The sequence below is a fragment of the Anabrus simplex genome, chromosome 12, assembly GCF_040414725.1.
Source record: "Anabrus simplex isolate iqAnaSimp1 chromosome 12, ASM4041472v1, whole genome shotgun sequence".
NCBI classification, from domain to species: domain Eukaryota; kingdom Metazoa; phylum Arthropoda; class Insecta; order Orthoptera; family Tettigoniidae; genus Anabrus; species Anabrus simplex.
In genome coordinates this window covers 54,806,887-54,819,482 of record NC_090276.1, presented here as the reverse complement: position 1 = coordinate 54,819,482, position 12,596 = coordinate 54,806,887, and the positions used below count along the sequence as shown (strand labels likewise).

Genomic DNA, 12,596 nt, shown 5'->3' with positions numbered 1-12,596 from the left:
AAGAAGATGGAAAGCCGTTAAGACCTAAAACTAGACTAACGGGACCAATAAGCCACAAAAAAGACAGATAAAACCCACTATTTTCTGGCCTATAATGATACAGATTACATGAAATGGCGTATGGCTTTTAGTTCCGGGAGTGTCCGAGGACATGTTAGTCCGACTCGTTGCTTGAATGGTCAGCGTACTGCCCTTCGGTTTAGAAGGTCACGGGTTCGATTCCCGGCTCTGAGACAGGGTGTTTGTGTCTGTTCCAACACTCTTCTCTTCATATTCACGCAACACAACACAACACAACACAACACAACACAACACAACACAACACAACACACCACACTACAAACCATCACAGAAACACGCAACAGAGATTACATTCTTCCATATAAGATTGGCGTCAGGAAGGGCGCCCGGCCTTAAAACAAGGCCAAATCCACACGTGCGACTCAGTTCGAACCCGCGACCCCACAAGGTGTAGGGAAAAGCGGTAATAGAACAAGAAGAAGTGTGTCCGAGGACAAGTTCGGCTCGCCAGATGCAGATCGTTCAGTTTGACTCACATAGGCGACCTGCGCGTCGTAATGAGTATGAAAAATAATTATGGAGACAACACATACACCCAGCTCCCGTGCCAGAGAAATTAATCAATGATGGTTAAAATTCCCGATCCTGCCTGGAATCGAACCCGGGACCTCTGTGACCAAAGGCCAGCACGCTAACCATTTTGCCATGAAGCCGGACAACACAGAATGAACATATATTAGTTGGACCTCGTCTTGGTAGACCTACTGATTACTTAATGAACTGCCTAGTATACACAAATGTCACTGCGATGGGTTTAGGCCCAGAGTCGTCTTGTGGGTGTGAGCGTTACCTCACTGTAACTCTTACGTCAATGTTACTCAGTAATCTCCATCACACGACATAATACCGAGATCGTCATCAATAGTAATTCGTGAAATAGCGCTTCTATGCTTTAACACAATCGTTCATGCTGAAGGCTTTGAATGATACCAACCAGAGAAAGTTGACACATTGCTGAAAGATCACAAGTGACATTTATCGGGAGAATCTCGGAGAAGCTTTCACCGAGAGAGGACGTCTTCTTGAGCACGTGGAGGATCTTCCCCCCTGGGCTAAATGAAACGTGAGTCAGTTTTTGTTATGTTATGTTATGTTATGTAACGAGTAGCATACGTTTGCCCACACATCTTTCAATTTGGCAACTGATGTTAGCTTTCTCTCGCATGCACACAAGGAAATACCACGCAAACTTCAAGGTCACCGTCTACAACTAATAAAAAGAATAGCCAACTCGTGTTTATTCTTTTATTTGGTTATGGTGTTCTCAGAGAACAACATTTTTATCACTTCATACGACACACAACCGGAAGTTGGAAAAGTAAATCTGTACTGAATCCAAAAAGAAGTCGTGGGAATGTTTTGGCAATAACATGGGAAGACTAGGTCAGACACCACTGAAACCTTTCTGGACATTAATAAATGATCTTAGCAAGGGAAGGAAAAAGGAAATAAATATTGTTTTGGGTAATTCAGGTGAACTCATTATTGATTCCAGGGAATCACTGGACAGGGGGAAGGAAAATCTTCTCAGCGTAAAAGGAAATCTTCCTGGTGACGTCGCGAACAACCGAGCTCATGGGAAGGAGGACAATGATATTGGTTAAATTACGCTTGATGAAGTGGAAAAGACGGTAAATAAACTCCATTGTCATAAAGCAGCAGGAATAGATGAAATTACATCTGGAATGGTGATATATAGTGGGAAGACATGGATAAAATGGCTTCATAGAGTAATACAATTAGCATGGAGTGTTCATAATTGATATCGATCATCTTCTGAAATGTATAAAGTGGCAGGGAGGGATTCAGGTAGGTGGAGATGTAGTAGGCAGTCTGGCTATGCTGACGACTTGGTCTTAATGGAAGATTGTGGCGAAAGCCAGCAGTCTAATATCTTGGAACTTGAAAATAGGTGCAATGAGTATGATATGAAAGTTAGCCTTTCCAAGACTAAATGTATGTCAATAGGTAAGAAATTCAAAAGAACTGAATGTCAGATTGGGGATACAAAGATGAAACAGGGAGATGATTTCAAGGATGTGTATTCTCCCAGGATGGTAGCATTGTAAGTGAGATTGATCCAAGGTGCAGTAAAGGTAATGAAGTGAGCTCGCAGATGCGATCAACAGTATTCTGTAAGAAGGGAGTCAGCTCCCGGACAAAACTGTCTTTACATCGGTCTATTTTTAAACCAACTTTGCTTTATGGGAGTGAAAGTTGGGTGGTCTCATGATATCGCATTCATAATTTAGAAGTAGCAGACATGAAAGTAGCGAGAATGATTGCTGGCACAAACAGGTGGGAACAATGACAGGAGGGTACTCGGAATGAGGATATAAAGGCTAAGTTAGGAATGAACTCGATGGATGAAGCTGTACGCATAAACTGTTTTCGGAGGTGGAGTGATGTGAGGCGAATGGAGGAGGATAGGTTACCTTGGAGAATAATGACTCTGCTAAGGAGGGTAAGATAAGTAGAGAGAGACCAAGACGACAGTGGTTAGACTCAGTTTTTAACGATTCTCAGAGGTTCGCAGTATGAACGGTGAAAGGTATAATGGTCTATGATGATGTATGTGTTATAGATCTTCTTTTTTATTCGTAGAGCGCCGATCCGTTACCATATGTCTGTGGTCGACAAGGAAATTTTACATTTGTTGACTGCGGTTTCATGTAGGTCTGAACCAAATCTCCACATATTTTTAGCCACGTCATCCGACGTCTTCCACGCCGACGACTGCCACCCATTCTCCCTTCAAGTATTAACTGAAGGTATCCGAAACCCGCACGATGTCTCACTATGTATCCTAGATATTCATTTTTCTTTCTTCACAGTTTTAAATTCTACGTCCTTCCTGAGTCTCCGCAGTGATTCATGATTTGTTATGTGATCTGTCCAGAGGATTCTTAATACGCTTCTGTAGACCCACATCTCAAAGGCTTCTAATTTCTTTATAGTGGTTGCAGTTTCTACACCGAATAGCAAAACTGTGAGGACGAAGCATTTCACCAATCGATGTTTATCCTGAATGTTCAAATGGTGACTTTTCAGAATAGAACTGATTTTGAAAAAGGTATTTCGTGGCTGTTCTATTGGGCATTTGATTTCGACTGAATGGTCCCAACGTGAATTCACACAGCTCTCTAGGTATTTACACTTCCTCACTCTCTCAATTTCTGTAACATTTAGAAATAATTTTTCTGGAATGTTTTGTTGTTTACTAGTAACTAGGAATCGGAAGTTGAGGAAAAGTCTTTTTTTTTCTCAAGTGTCCGAAGATGAGGTCCAACATAATATTCGTTCATTCTTAATCATTGTAGGTCAAAAAATGGTGGGTTTTATTTGTTCTTTTTCGGCGTTTTTGGCTTACAGGTTCTTTCTTAGACTTTTTTAAGTTTTAACGGCTTTTCACCTTCTGCCACTGCCCATTCTCAGTTCGAATCATGACCATTGCTGTTTGCAATTTACACACACGATGTTGCCAAATCGATTATACACTGCAAGTATCATCTTTATGCTGATGATCTGCCGATCTACTACCACTCAAGAACTGATAAAATTCAGAGTGCTGTACGACAAGTTAACGCAGATTTAAGTATCATAACACTCATAAGTAATTTTTCATTGAGTAACAATCTCAAAATTAATCCTCTTAAAACGCAAGCAATAATAATTGGCACTTCGAAAAATTTACACGTCTTAAAACAATACGAAATTCCTCCTATAGCACTAAACAATACCATCATTTCATATTGTTAAACAGTTATGAATATTGGTGTGACTATAAGCGAAACATCGAACTGGTCGCAACATGTGACGAAAGTGTGCCAAAAGATATATCCAAGCCTGCATCCCCTGAAACGGTTTAAAAATATATTTCCTTGGTCCCTGAAAATAAAGCTCATTCAGTCACTTTTGTTTCCAATTCTCGAATACTGTGATTACAGTTTTTGTTGATAACAATAATAAGCAAGGCATGAGACTGCAACGTGCCCAAAATGCATGCATCAGGTAAAAATGGAAATGGCGTATGACTTTTAGTGTCGGGAGTGTGCGAGGACATGTTCGGCTCACCAGGTACAGGTCTTTCGACCTGCGCGTCGTGATGAGGATGAAATGATGATGAAGATGACACATACACCCAGCCCGCGTGCCAGCGAAAGTAACCAATGATGTTTAAAATTCCCGACCCTGTCTGGAATCGAACCCGGGGCCCCTGTGACCAAAGGTCAGTACGCTAACCATCTAGCCATGGAACCGGACATGTATCAGGTATGCATTCGACATACGACCATATCCCACGTATTCCCATTCTATAGGTCGGTAGATGCAGAGTGGGTTTCGGCCCTTAAGTGGTCACGGCTTGTTCGTGGTCCAACAGCTCTCTACTCTGACCGGCCAACCGAGTAGAGGAGAGGTGGCCACGGCTCTACGCCTCTGCATTCAGGAGACGGGACAGGGCTGGACCTCACGGCTGGCCCAACCGTCGGCTGTCCTGAGAATGGTTTTCCGTGGTTTTGCATTCTCCTGCACTAAGGAGAATGCCGGAACAGTTCGTAGTATAGGCCACGGCCGCTCACCCCCCTCACCTTCTTCGCACATCTCCTTCAACGTAAGAAATCTCCCGGACTGAGAGACGGCGTCACTGTTTAAGAGGCCCGCCTCCCCCTTCAGGGGAGGAATGAAAACGCTTATTAGTAGTAGCAGCCATTCTATAGACAGTTATCTTGGTTACGACTGAATGAGCGACGTAGACTCCATGCAATTACTTTGGTGTATCAAGTGCTTTCTGAAAACCCTCCACCTTACCTATCCACCAGATTTCTCTACCTTAGTTCACTACACCTGTTCAATACCCGATCAGGCTGTACGTTAGAAATTCCTGTATATCGAACCGCAACCTACAACAGGTCGTTCACGATCACGCCACGAGCTGGTGGAATGAACCCCCCTATGACATCAGGGAAGCTAAATCTAAGACAAAGTTTAAAATCCTTTGCCAACGTCATCTTATAAGCACTTCCAGTCTTTCTTGAGTGTGAATCGGATCCATGAATGAGAGTGAATATGACTGTTTATTGTAATGTATTCCAGTTTATACTTCACTTACTTTAGTTAGTTTAGTTTATACTTTAGGTTGTAAATGTTTAATATGTTTAAATTAGGTTATTTCACTTTTTTATACCGTTATCATATATTAAAATGAAAACTGTTGAAATTCTAACATTGTAAAACTGTAAAAATGATATTGTAAATTCGTACTCATTTATATACATGAAGTGGTTAAGTGTAAGAAAGGGCCGGGAGTCCTAACTTCGACACAATAAAGTCGCTTTAATAATAATAACTAATGTTTTCTGTAGTAAGAGAGAAAATTAAACTAATGATTGAGAAAACCAGGGGTGTCAAATTATGTGCAAGATAATTGAAGAGGAAGATATCACTTGCTTCAAGTTTGAACCCACATCCGTAGATGTGGAGGGAAATTCCTTGATGTTTCAACGTGATCTCTGAAAACCGACTATCCTTTACACCTAAGAACCTGGAGATGACTACTGAGGTAAAGTTTTCTGAATTCCAATTTCTGTAACCCTAATGTCGTTAAGCCAAATCTGATTCCAGTTATACTAATTTCAAATTTTTTCTCCAGGATGTTCATTGCCGGTGCGCTGAATTCATTCTATGCCAAAAAAAAAAAACCCCCGCTTGATTCTAAATTCAGCAAGTACTTTTTTTTAACAAACACGGAATTCCTTTTTTTAAAATTTTTAATCTATAAATATATAATGACTGATAGAAGAAGTATTTCACGTTTTGCACTGAATGTTGCATACCACCAGAATTTTAAATTTCTATATATTATATTAATTTATTAAATATGTAGGGGGCTGCCTGGCCGAGGCGGTAAAGGCGTGCTCGATTCCCCGAAGGACGTGGGTTGGAATCCCCGCCAGGAAGTCGTAAAATTTAAGAAACGAGATTTCCACTTCCGGAGGTGCATATGGTCCCGAGGTTCACTTAGCCTACACCAAAAATGAGTACCAGGTTAATTCCTGGGGGCAAAGGCGGCCGGGCGTAGAGCTAACCACTCTACCGCATCACGTGCCGACGTTGACAATTGGGTGGAAGCCTTTATCTTCGACTCCTCCAAGGGCCTTCATGGCCTGTACGGAGGTGACTTTGCTTTGCTTTATTTATTTATTTATTTATTTATTTATTTATTTATCCGTGTCCGAAATCACTACAATATATTTACAACTACTCTATTTACACTTTGTTTTTCCAGTATTCAACTGTCGAGATGGCACATTCATTGGCTTCCACCAAATCCTTCGTACTACGTGGTTTAGGCAGATTTCTACAGATGAGAAGGTGTTCATAATCTTACTTTTCACCACACTCACACGAATCTTGATCACCGTACCCCCACCTTTTCAGGTTGGTTTTACATCGTGTCACTCCAGATCTTAATCTATTAAGCGTCTTCCAATGTCCATATTGAAGATGATGTCCTGCAGCTGGCTTCTCTTTCACGTCCCATAATCCTACAGGCGGCTTCCTTTTCCAGAGTTCCTTTCGCCGAGATTCGTTGTTGTTTGTAGGAAGCTCTTCCTCGATTTCAATCTTGATGGGTGTGCGTGAAGTCCAAACATTGGATGTCTTGGATTTGTTTCTTGCTTCTTCTTCTCAATCTCTGCTGCAACTTGTCTCCTAATATCTGGAGGTGCTACTCCCATAAGTGGAAAGATCTTATTAACAGGAGTTGGTCGTAAGCAGCCTGTAACAATGCGACCTGCCTCATAGAGGACGACATCCACTTGGTTTGTATGAGCGGAATTCCTCCAGGCTGGAGCAGCATACTCTGCAGCAGAGAAACACAGGGTAAGGGCAGATGTACGGAGGACATGAGGCTGTGCTCCTCATGTTGTGTGTGTGAGTTTGCGAATGAGGTTATTCCTGCTGCATACCTTCTGTTTGGTATCTATACAGTGCTGTTTGTAAGTGAGAGCACGGTCCAAATTTACCCCTAGATATTTGGGTTGATCACAATGGTTTAATTTGTGTCCTTTCCAGGTTACATTCAACTACTTTCTTGCTTCCTTGTTGCGCAGATGGAATGCACATTAAATATATAATTAAAACTAAAATATGAATGAATTTGGATTGCATTTTACGACCTTTTATCAATTTTTTACTTGTAGGTGTATCTACAAATCCTTATTAGGCAACTTATAGATATTAAACTCCCGACCTTTACTAATAACCATAAATATTGTCTTTTTCACATTGATTGTAAAACCATGAAAAACACTTATTTCTGATGCATAATAGATCAAGTTCGAAAGTTTAACGTGCTATGACCTTTCTACCTCAGAGATAAAATGTAATGTGTATTGACCTTTTTACCTTAGAAACATTTATAGGCTTATACTACAAGTTTAGAACGAGAAAATCGTCATTTTACAGTGATACACTACTGTACCACTTTCTTCTAGTCTTCGCCATGCCGTGTGGTTAGGGTCGTGCAGTTGTGAGCTTGCATCCGGGAGATAGTGTGTTCGAACCCCAAAGTCGACAGCCCTGAAGATGGTTTTCCGTGGTTTCTCATTTTCACACCAGGCAAATGCTGAGACTGTACCTTAATTAAGGCCAATTATTTCATACATAGTACTGTACATAGTACAGTCATTAAGTTCGTGGACTGGCCGTCTAGCGTCGCTATGGTGTACTACAGCCGAGAGTTTGCACAACAGGGTGGTGCCGGGACAGTTCTTCAATAGTCCCAGCAGCAGGTAGTTGCGTGCATACAGTGTAAGCAAAACCATGGTCTCTGTTGTGAGGGTGGTTGAATGTGAGCGACGGAATTTGAAAATGTCATAGTTTGAACAACAGGCAAATTTCAAGTTCTGCCAAAAATGACGCAAATCCACTAACGAAACGTTTGAGATTATGAAGCCAAAATCGTCCGTATCACCACGACAGGAAAAAATCGCCAAAAGGAACGTCAAAAGACTATGTGACCAATGAACTGTAAACGCCAGTCCACGAACTACTAGTATTCTAATGTGCACAAGAGACGGTCCATTCCAAAACGGGCTATAGGCAAAATTTTGCGGTACTGAGACATTGGTCCTATTGGATTGTACATTATTCATTGCACCATTTTGAACTACATCTTCGTTCAAAAAGTTTCTGTAAGCAGTCAGAATTTACGAATGAAAACTGGATGTCATTCCTAAACTTGCTATATTAAGTGGTCCTGTTATGTCAAAACTTGCTTAAAGGAGTTAACCAGTGAGATAATTAGAACGTAGGTCATATGACTCGTTATATCCAACCACCAACAAGGTGGTCCAATGTGTGATTATGCGAGCGCGCGTACAAGAACGCACCTCAATATTTATTGAAGTTACACTCGTTCTGTTTTTGGAACTAACACTAGTGAGCGTAGAACCATACAATTTTGTAAATTTTGGAATGCCTAGGTCTGTAGTCAAGAAAGATAAACGCCTGGCTGATCTGAACTTTATTCCACTACCAAAAGGAGTGAGCGTGAATCCTGTAAAGCTTAGGGATATCAACAGACAACAGACAGCACATTTTGGTCAACCTTGGAGATAATCAGCCCAAGGCGTAGACGTGTACAGACAACTACTTGATATTGGTCACAGCCAAACAAGGATTAGCAACTTCTATGTCAACCAAACGAGTTTTTAGACGAGAGGATTTTTCTATTTCAACATGTTTTTAATGTGTAAACCATGAGCATTGTATTGTAATTCCACACACTTCATCAGGATTTTTGTTTGCAAACATTTAATATTTGAGCTTCTACTGAGGATGGCCTTTGGATAGGCTGAAAAATGTATATATATCGTCCCATCTAATATAGATGATTGTTTTGTATTGAAAGGGAGGATTAAATTAGGCTTTTTATTTGTAAAGTGATAACCGTCAATACGGAATGAGATTTATAACATGCAAAGGTAATGAGTCACCAAAATTATCAGAAAGGAAAAATCCCAGTGGAGCTGCAGATGCCTTGTGAAATATGATTGATTGTCACAACGAGCTTCCAGATTCGGACTGTCTAAAATTATAGCGTTCTGTGAAAACTTGTTTATTGTCCTCTTTAAGAATGAATGTTATGCTTTTATTCAATAAGCATTAACTCAGTTGTACAATATGATGATTTGAATAATTGAAGTTATAATTCATTAAACTTTTCCACCTCCCTTCTTACAACTGTTTATTACATTCCAATGTTATTCCTAAACATTGTTCAAAAATAATAAAGGTGTTCTTCAATCCACCTATTCACGACTTTAATTTCCACTTATAGTGGTTACATAAACAGACTATCAGTTAAATGGGACATGTTTCGCCCTCAATTTAGGGCATCTTCAGTCTAAAAACAATCTTCAAGAGTACACCTTATATTAATATGGAAGCTAAAAGTTTAGCCAGTTATTAAAATTCAGTACATAAAAATGTGAAAAATGATACATTGTACAAACGTGTTAATGGAAACACTGTCAATGATTAAACCATAAACTATTTTGTCAAAGACTAAAACTTATTCCGTGAAAAATTCTAATTAAAATGGTTCATTTAAAATTGTTAGTGGAATACCGAAGTGATAATGACATAATGCCAACGACATGAGGGCGTGAAACACAAGCACAAAAATGAATGTCATAAATACAACATGTTCAAGGCTGCTGATGGAAGCATCAGTTGAATTATTGCAGAAGGGGCCCTTAGCGCCGGTAGGCAATATTATTGTCTGAGACCTTGTCAGGAAATGTCAGTAGATACAGGAAAATGTTCTGTTTGTTGAAAGCTGTCATTTGCTGTCTACTGTTGCGTTGGTAGCCGCCCTTCTGTTGGCTCTGAGTCTCGTATTATTAATATAAGGTGTACTCTTGAAGACTGTTTTTAGGCTGCCCTAAATTGAGGGCGAAACATGTCCCATTTAACTGATAGTCTGTTTATGCAACCACTATAAGTGGAAATTAAAGTATTGAATAGGTGGATTAAAGAACATCTTTATTATTTTTGAACTGTAAATTTTCAATACGGACCAAAAATGAGATTTATAACCCTATCTCACAAGTAGTGTCCTTCCAAAACTGGGTATATCCATGCCGTTTTTCCAGACCGGGCAAGTTGGCCGTGCGGTTAGGGGAGCGCAGCTGTGAGACAGTGAGTTCGAACCCCACTCTCGGTAGTCCTGAAGATGGTTTTCCGTGGTTTTTAATTTTCACACCGGGAAAATGCTGGGACTGTACCTTAATGAAGGCTATGACAGCTTCCTTCCGATTCCTAGGCCTTTCCTATCCCATCGTCGCGATAAGACCTACAGTATCTGTGTCGGTGGACATAAAGCAAATAGCTTTTTTTTCAAAACAGGGTATATGCATAATTAATCACTATTTATCTTTAAAATTACAAATCCTTATGTGTGATATCTTTCTGAAATAATTCTAAATTAGCAGAAGAATCTTTTGGTATAAAAATCTCGTTTTTATCTAGAAATGGTTTCAAAACCGGACTTTTTTCCAGTTTCCTGAAAAATGTACAAAATATCACATAGCCAGTTTTGGAATGGACCGCCTTGCAAGTGAATAAGCTGATGTAGTAAATCACTAATGCTTTTTGAACATCAATTTCAGTCATCCCACCCACGGACAAAGAAGAACTGATCTGCCCCACAAACAAGACGAACATTCCGCTCTTCACTCTAGCTTGCAGTACCGACGACGACTGTAAGATCCTCGGAGAACAATGCTGCGATGTAAGCGGGAAGAGAAGATGCCTCAGAGGAATTGCACCTCCCAAACCAAAGCCAACACATACACGTAAGTCAGCATGAACAAGAGTCCATAGATATAAAATAATAATATTATTGTTTTTGCGTCCCACTACGTAACTTGTTACGGTTTTCGGAGACGCAGAGGTGCCGGAATTTAGTCCCGCATGAGTTCATTTACGTGCCAGTAAACTTACTGACAAGAGGCTGATGTATTTGGCCACCTTCAAATACCATCGGATTGAGCCAGGATAGAACCTGCCTTTGATAGGCAGGACAATCGGATTATCAGCCCATTACTCCAATTAGGTCGTCAGCGCTAAGATGTTGTCGTAATACAAAACGTTATTTACAGGGTGATGCCTAGGGTTGCGAGGTGAAAAATTCCAAATACACATATTCCTTGAGAAAGTCCCGGGATTTTGGTAAATATAAATCAGGGCACATTATTTAGGCTATTGTTTAAAATTGAACTTTATTTAATTTAGGTGAGATTCCATATAATTGAAGGACTGATGTCATACTGTTTGAAATGCTAATGTTGCCTCTATTGCTTGAACTTTCTTTTCTGTGGCAGAGTACTCAGAGGTAAAATGAAATGATGTATTGATTTCAGTACAGGGAGGTGTCCGAGACATCGGCTCGCCAGGTGCAGGTCTTTTGATTTGACTCCTGTAGGTGACCTTCGCGTCGTAATGTGGATGAAATGATGATACATACACATAACCCTCGTCTCAGCGAAATTAACCAATGATGGTTAAAATTCCCGACCCTGCCGGGAATCGAACCCGGGATCCCTGTGACCAAACGCCAGCCCGCTAACTATTTAGCCATGAAGCCGGGCTACTCAGGGCAAAAAAAAAAAAAGTCAGCCATCATTGTGTGTTACACCACTGTACCAAACTACCTTTTCTTGGTAAGCGTTTCGCTATTGATATGTCTTTGAATATCACCAGCTTCGTTATCCAATTGTCGTAACACTATCGCATGTCGCAGTTTGCCTCACTTTCAGTACGTCTAGCTATATACACAGATACTTTTGCCTCAGTTTCTCAGGAAATTTACATCAGCACTTCTGAGTTCCACTTTCACTTCTTAATAGTTTTAAACATATTCGTTTCATTACCTTTTTTGAAGATACCTATCACAAGAAATTTAAGATCTATACTAATACTGTACCTACCACGAAACAGTATCGTGCACGCAAGGAACACAATAAATTGCAAGCCGAAATCTTTCATAAACATACGAATGTGCATGGTGCAAATCAGTGAGGAACTGATTTAAAAGTGAGATTGTGTTGATGGTTAATTTCCGACGATCCCCCGTCATGTTGTGCAGTTACCTGCAGGGCAAAACATCATATATCATAACTCGTTTAATATTTTTTAAATTTTTAATAGTTCAAGTCTTAAACTTAACAACGCTCCATAAAGACGAGCATCAGAATTTAATGACGAACAATTGAAAATAAATTCTAATTGCTGTCATTAGTGTTAAAGCTGGAGGTGTTCAACGACCAGAAATCCAGATTCGATCGTCAAGCATAGGAGAAACACATTTTACTCTTTGATCATGTTGAAAAATAAAGGAGAGATGCAGAAATAAAACAGTGTTCTTGATCTTAACCTGTCCATTTAAATTTTTTTTTAGGGAACTTACTTTTTGATTTACATGCAAATGAACGTATCGTTGCGTGTAT

The 12,596-nt window shown here is 40.1% G+C and overlaps 1 protein-coding gene across 1 annotated transcript in view; it reads left to right on the top strand.

The window, feature by feature from the left end:
• LOC136884141 (uncharacterized) overlaps positions 1-12,596 on the top strand; it is a 43,980-nt gene that overhangs the window by 15,631 nt on the left and 15,753 nt on the right. Inside the window, exon 2 of the mRNA XM_067156181.2 lies at positions 10,758-10,943. Coding sequence (XP_067012282.2) covers positions 10,758-10,943 — 186 coding nt within the window. The remainder of the gene's footprint in view (positions 1-10,757; positions 10,944-12,596) is intronic.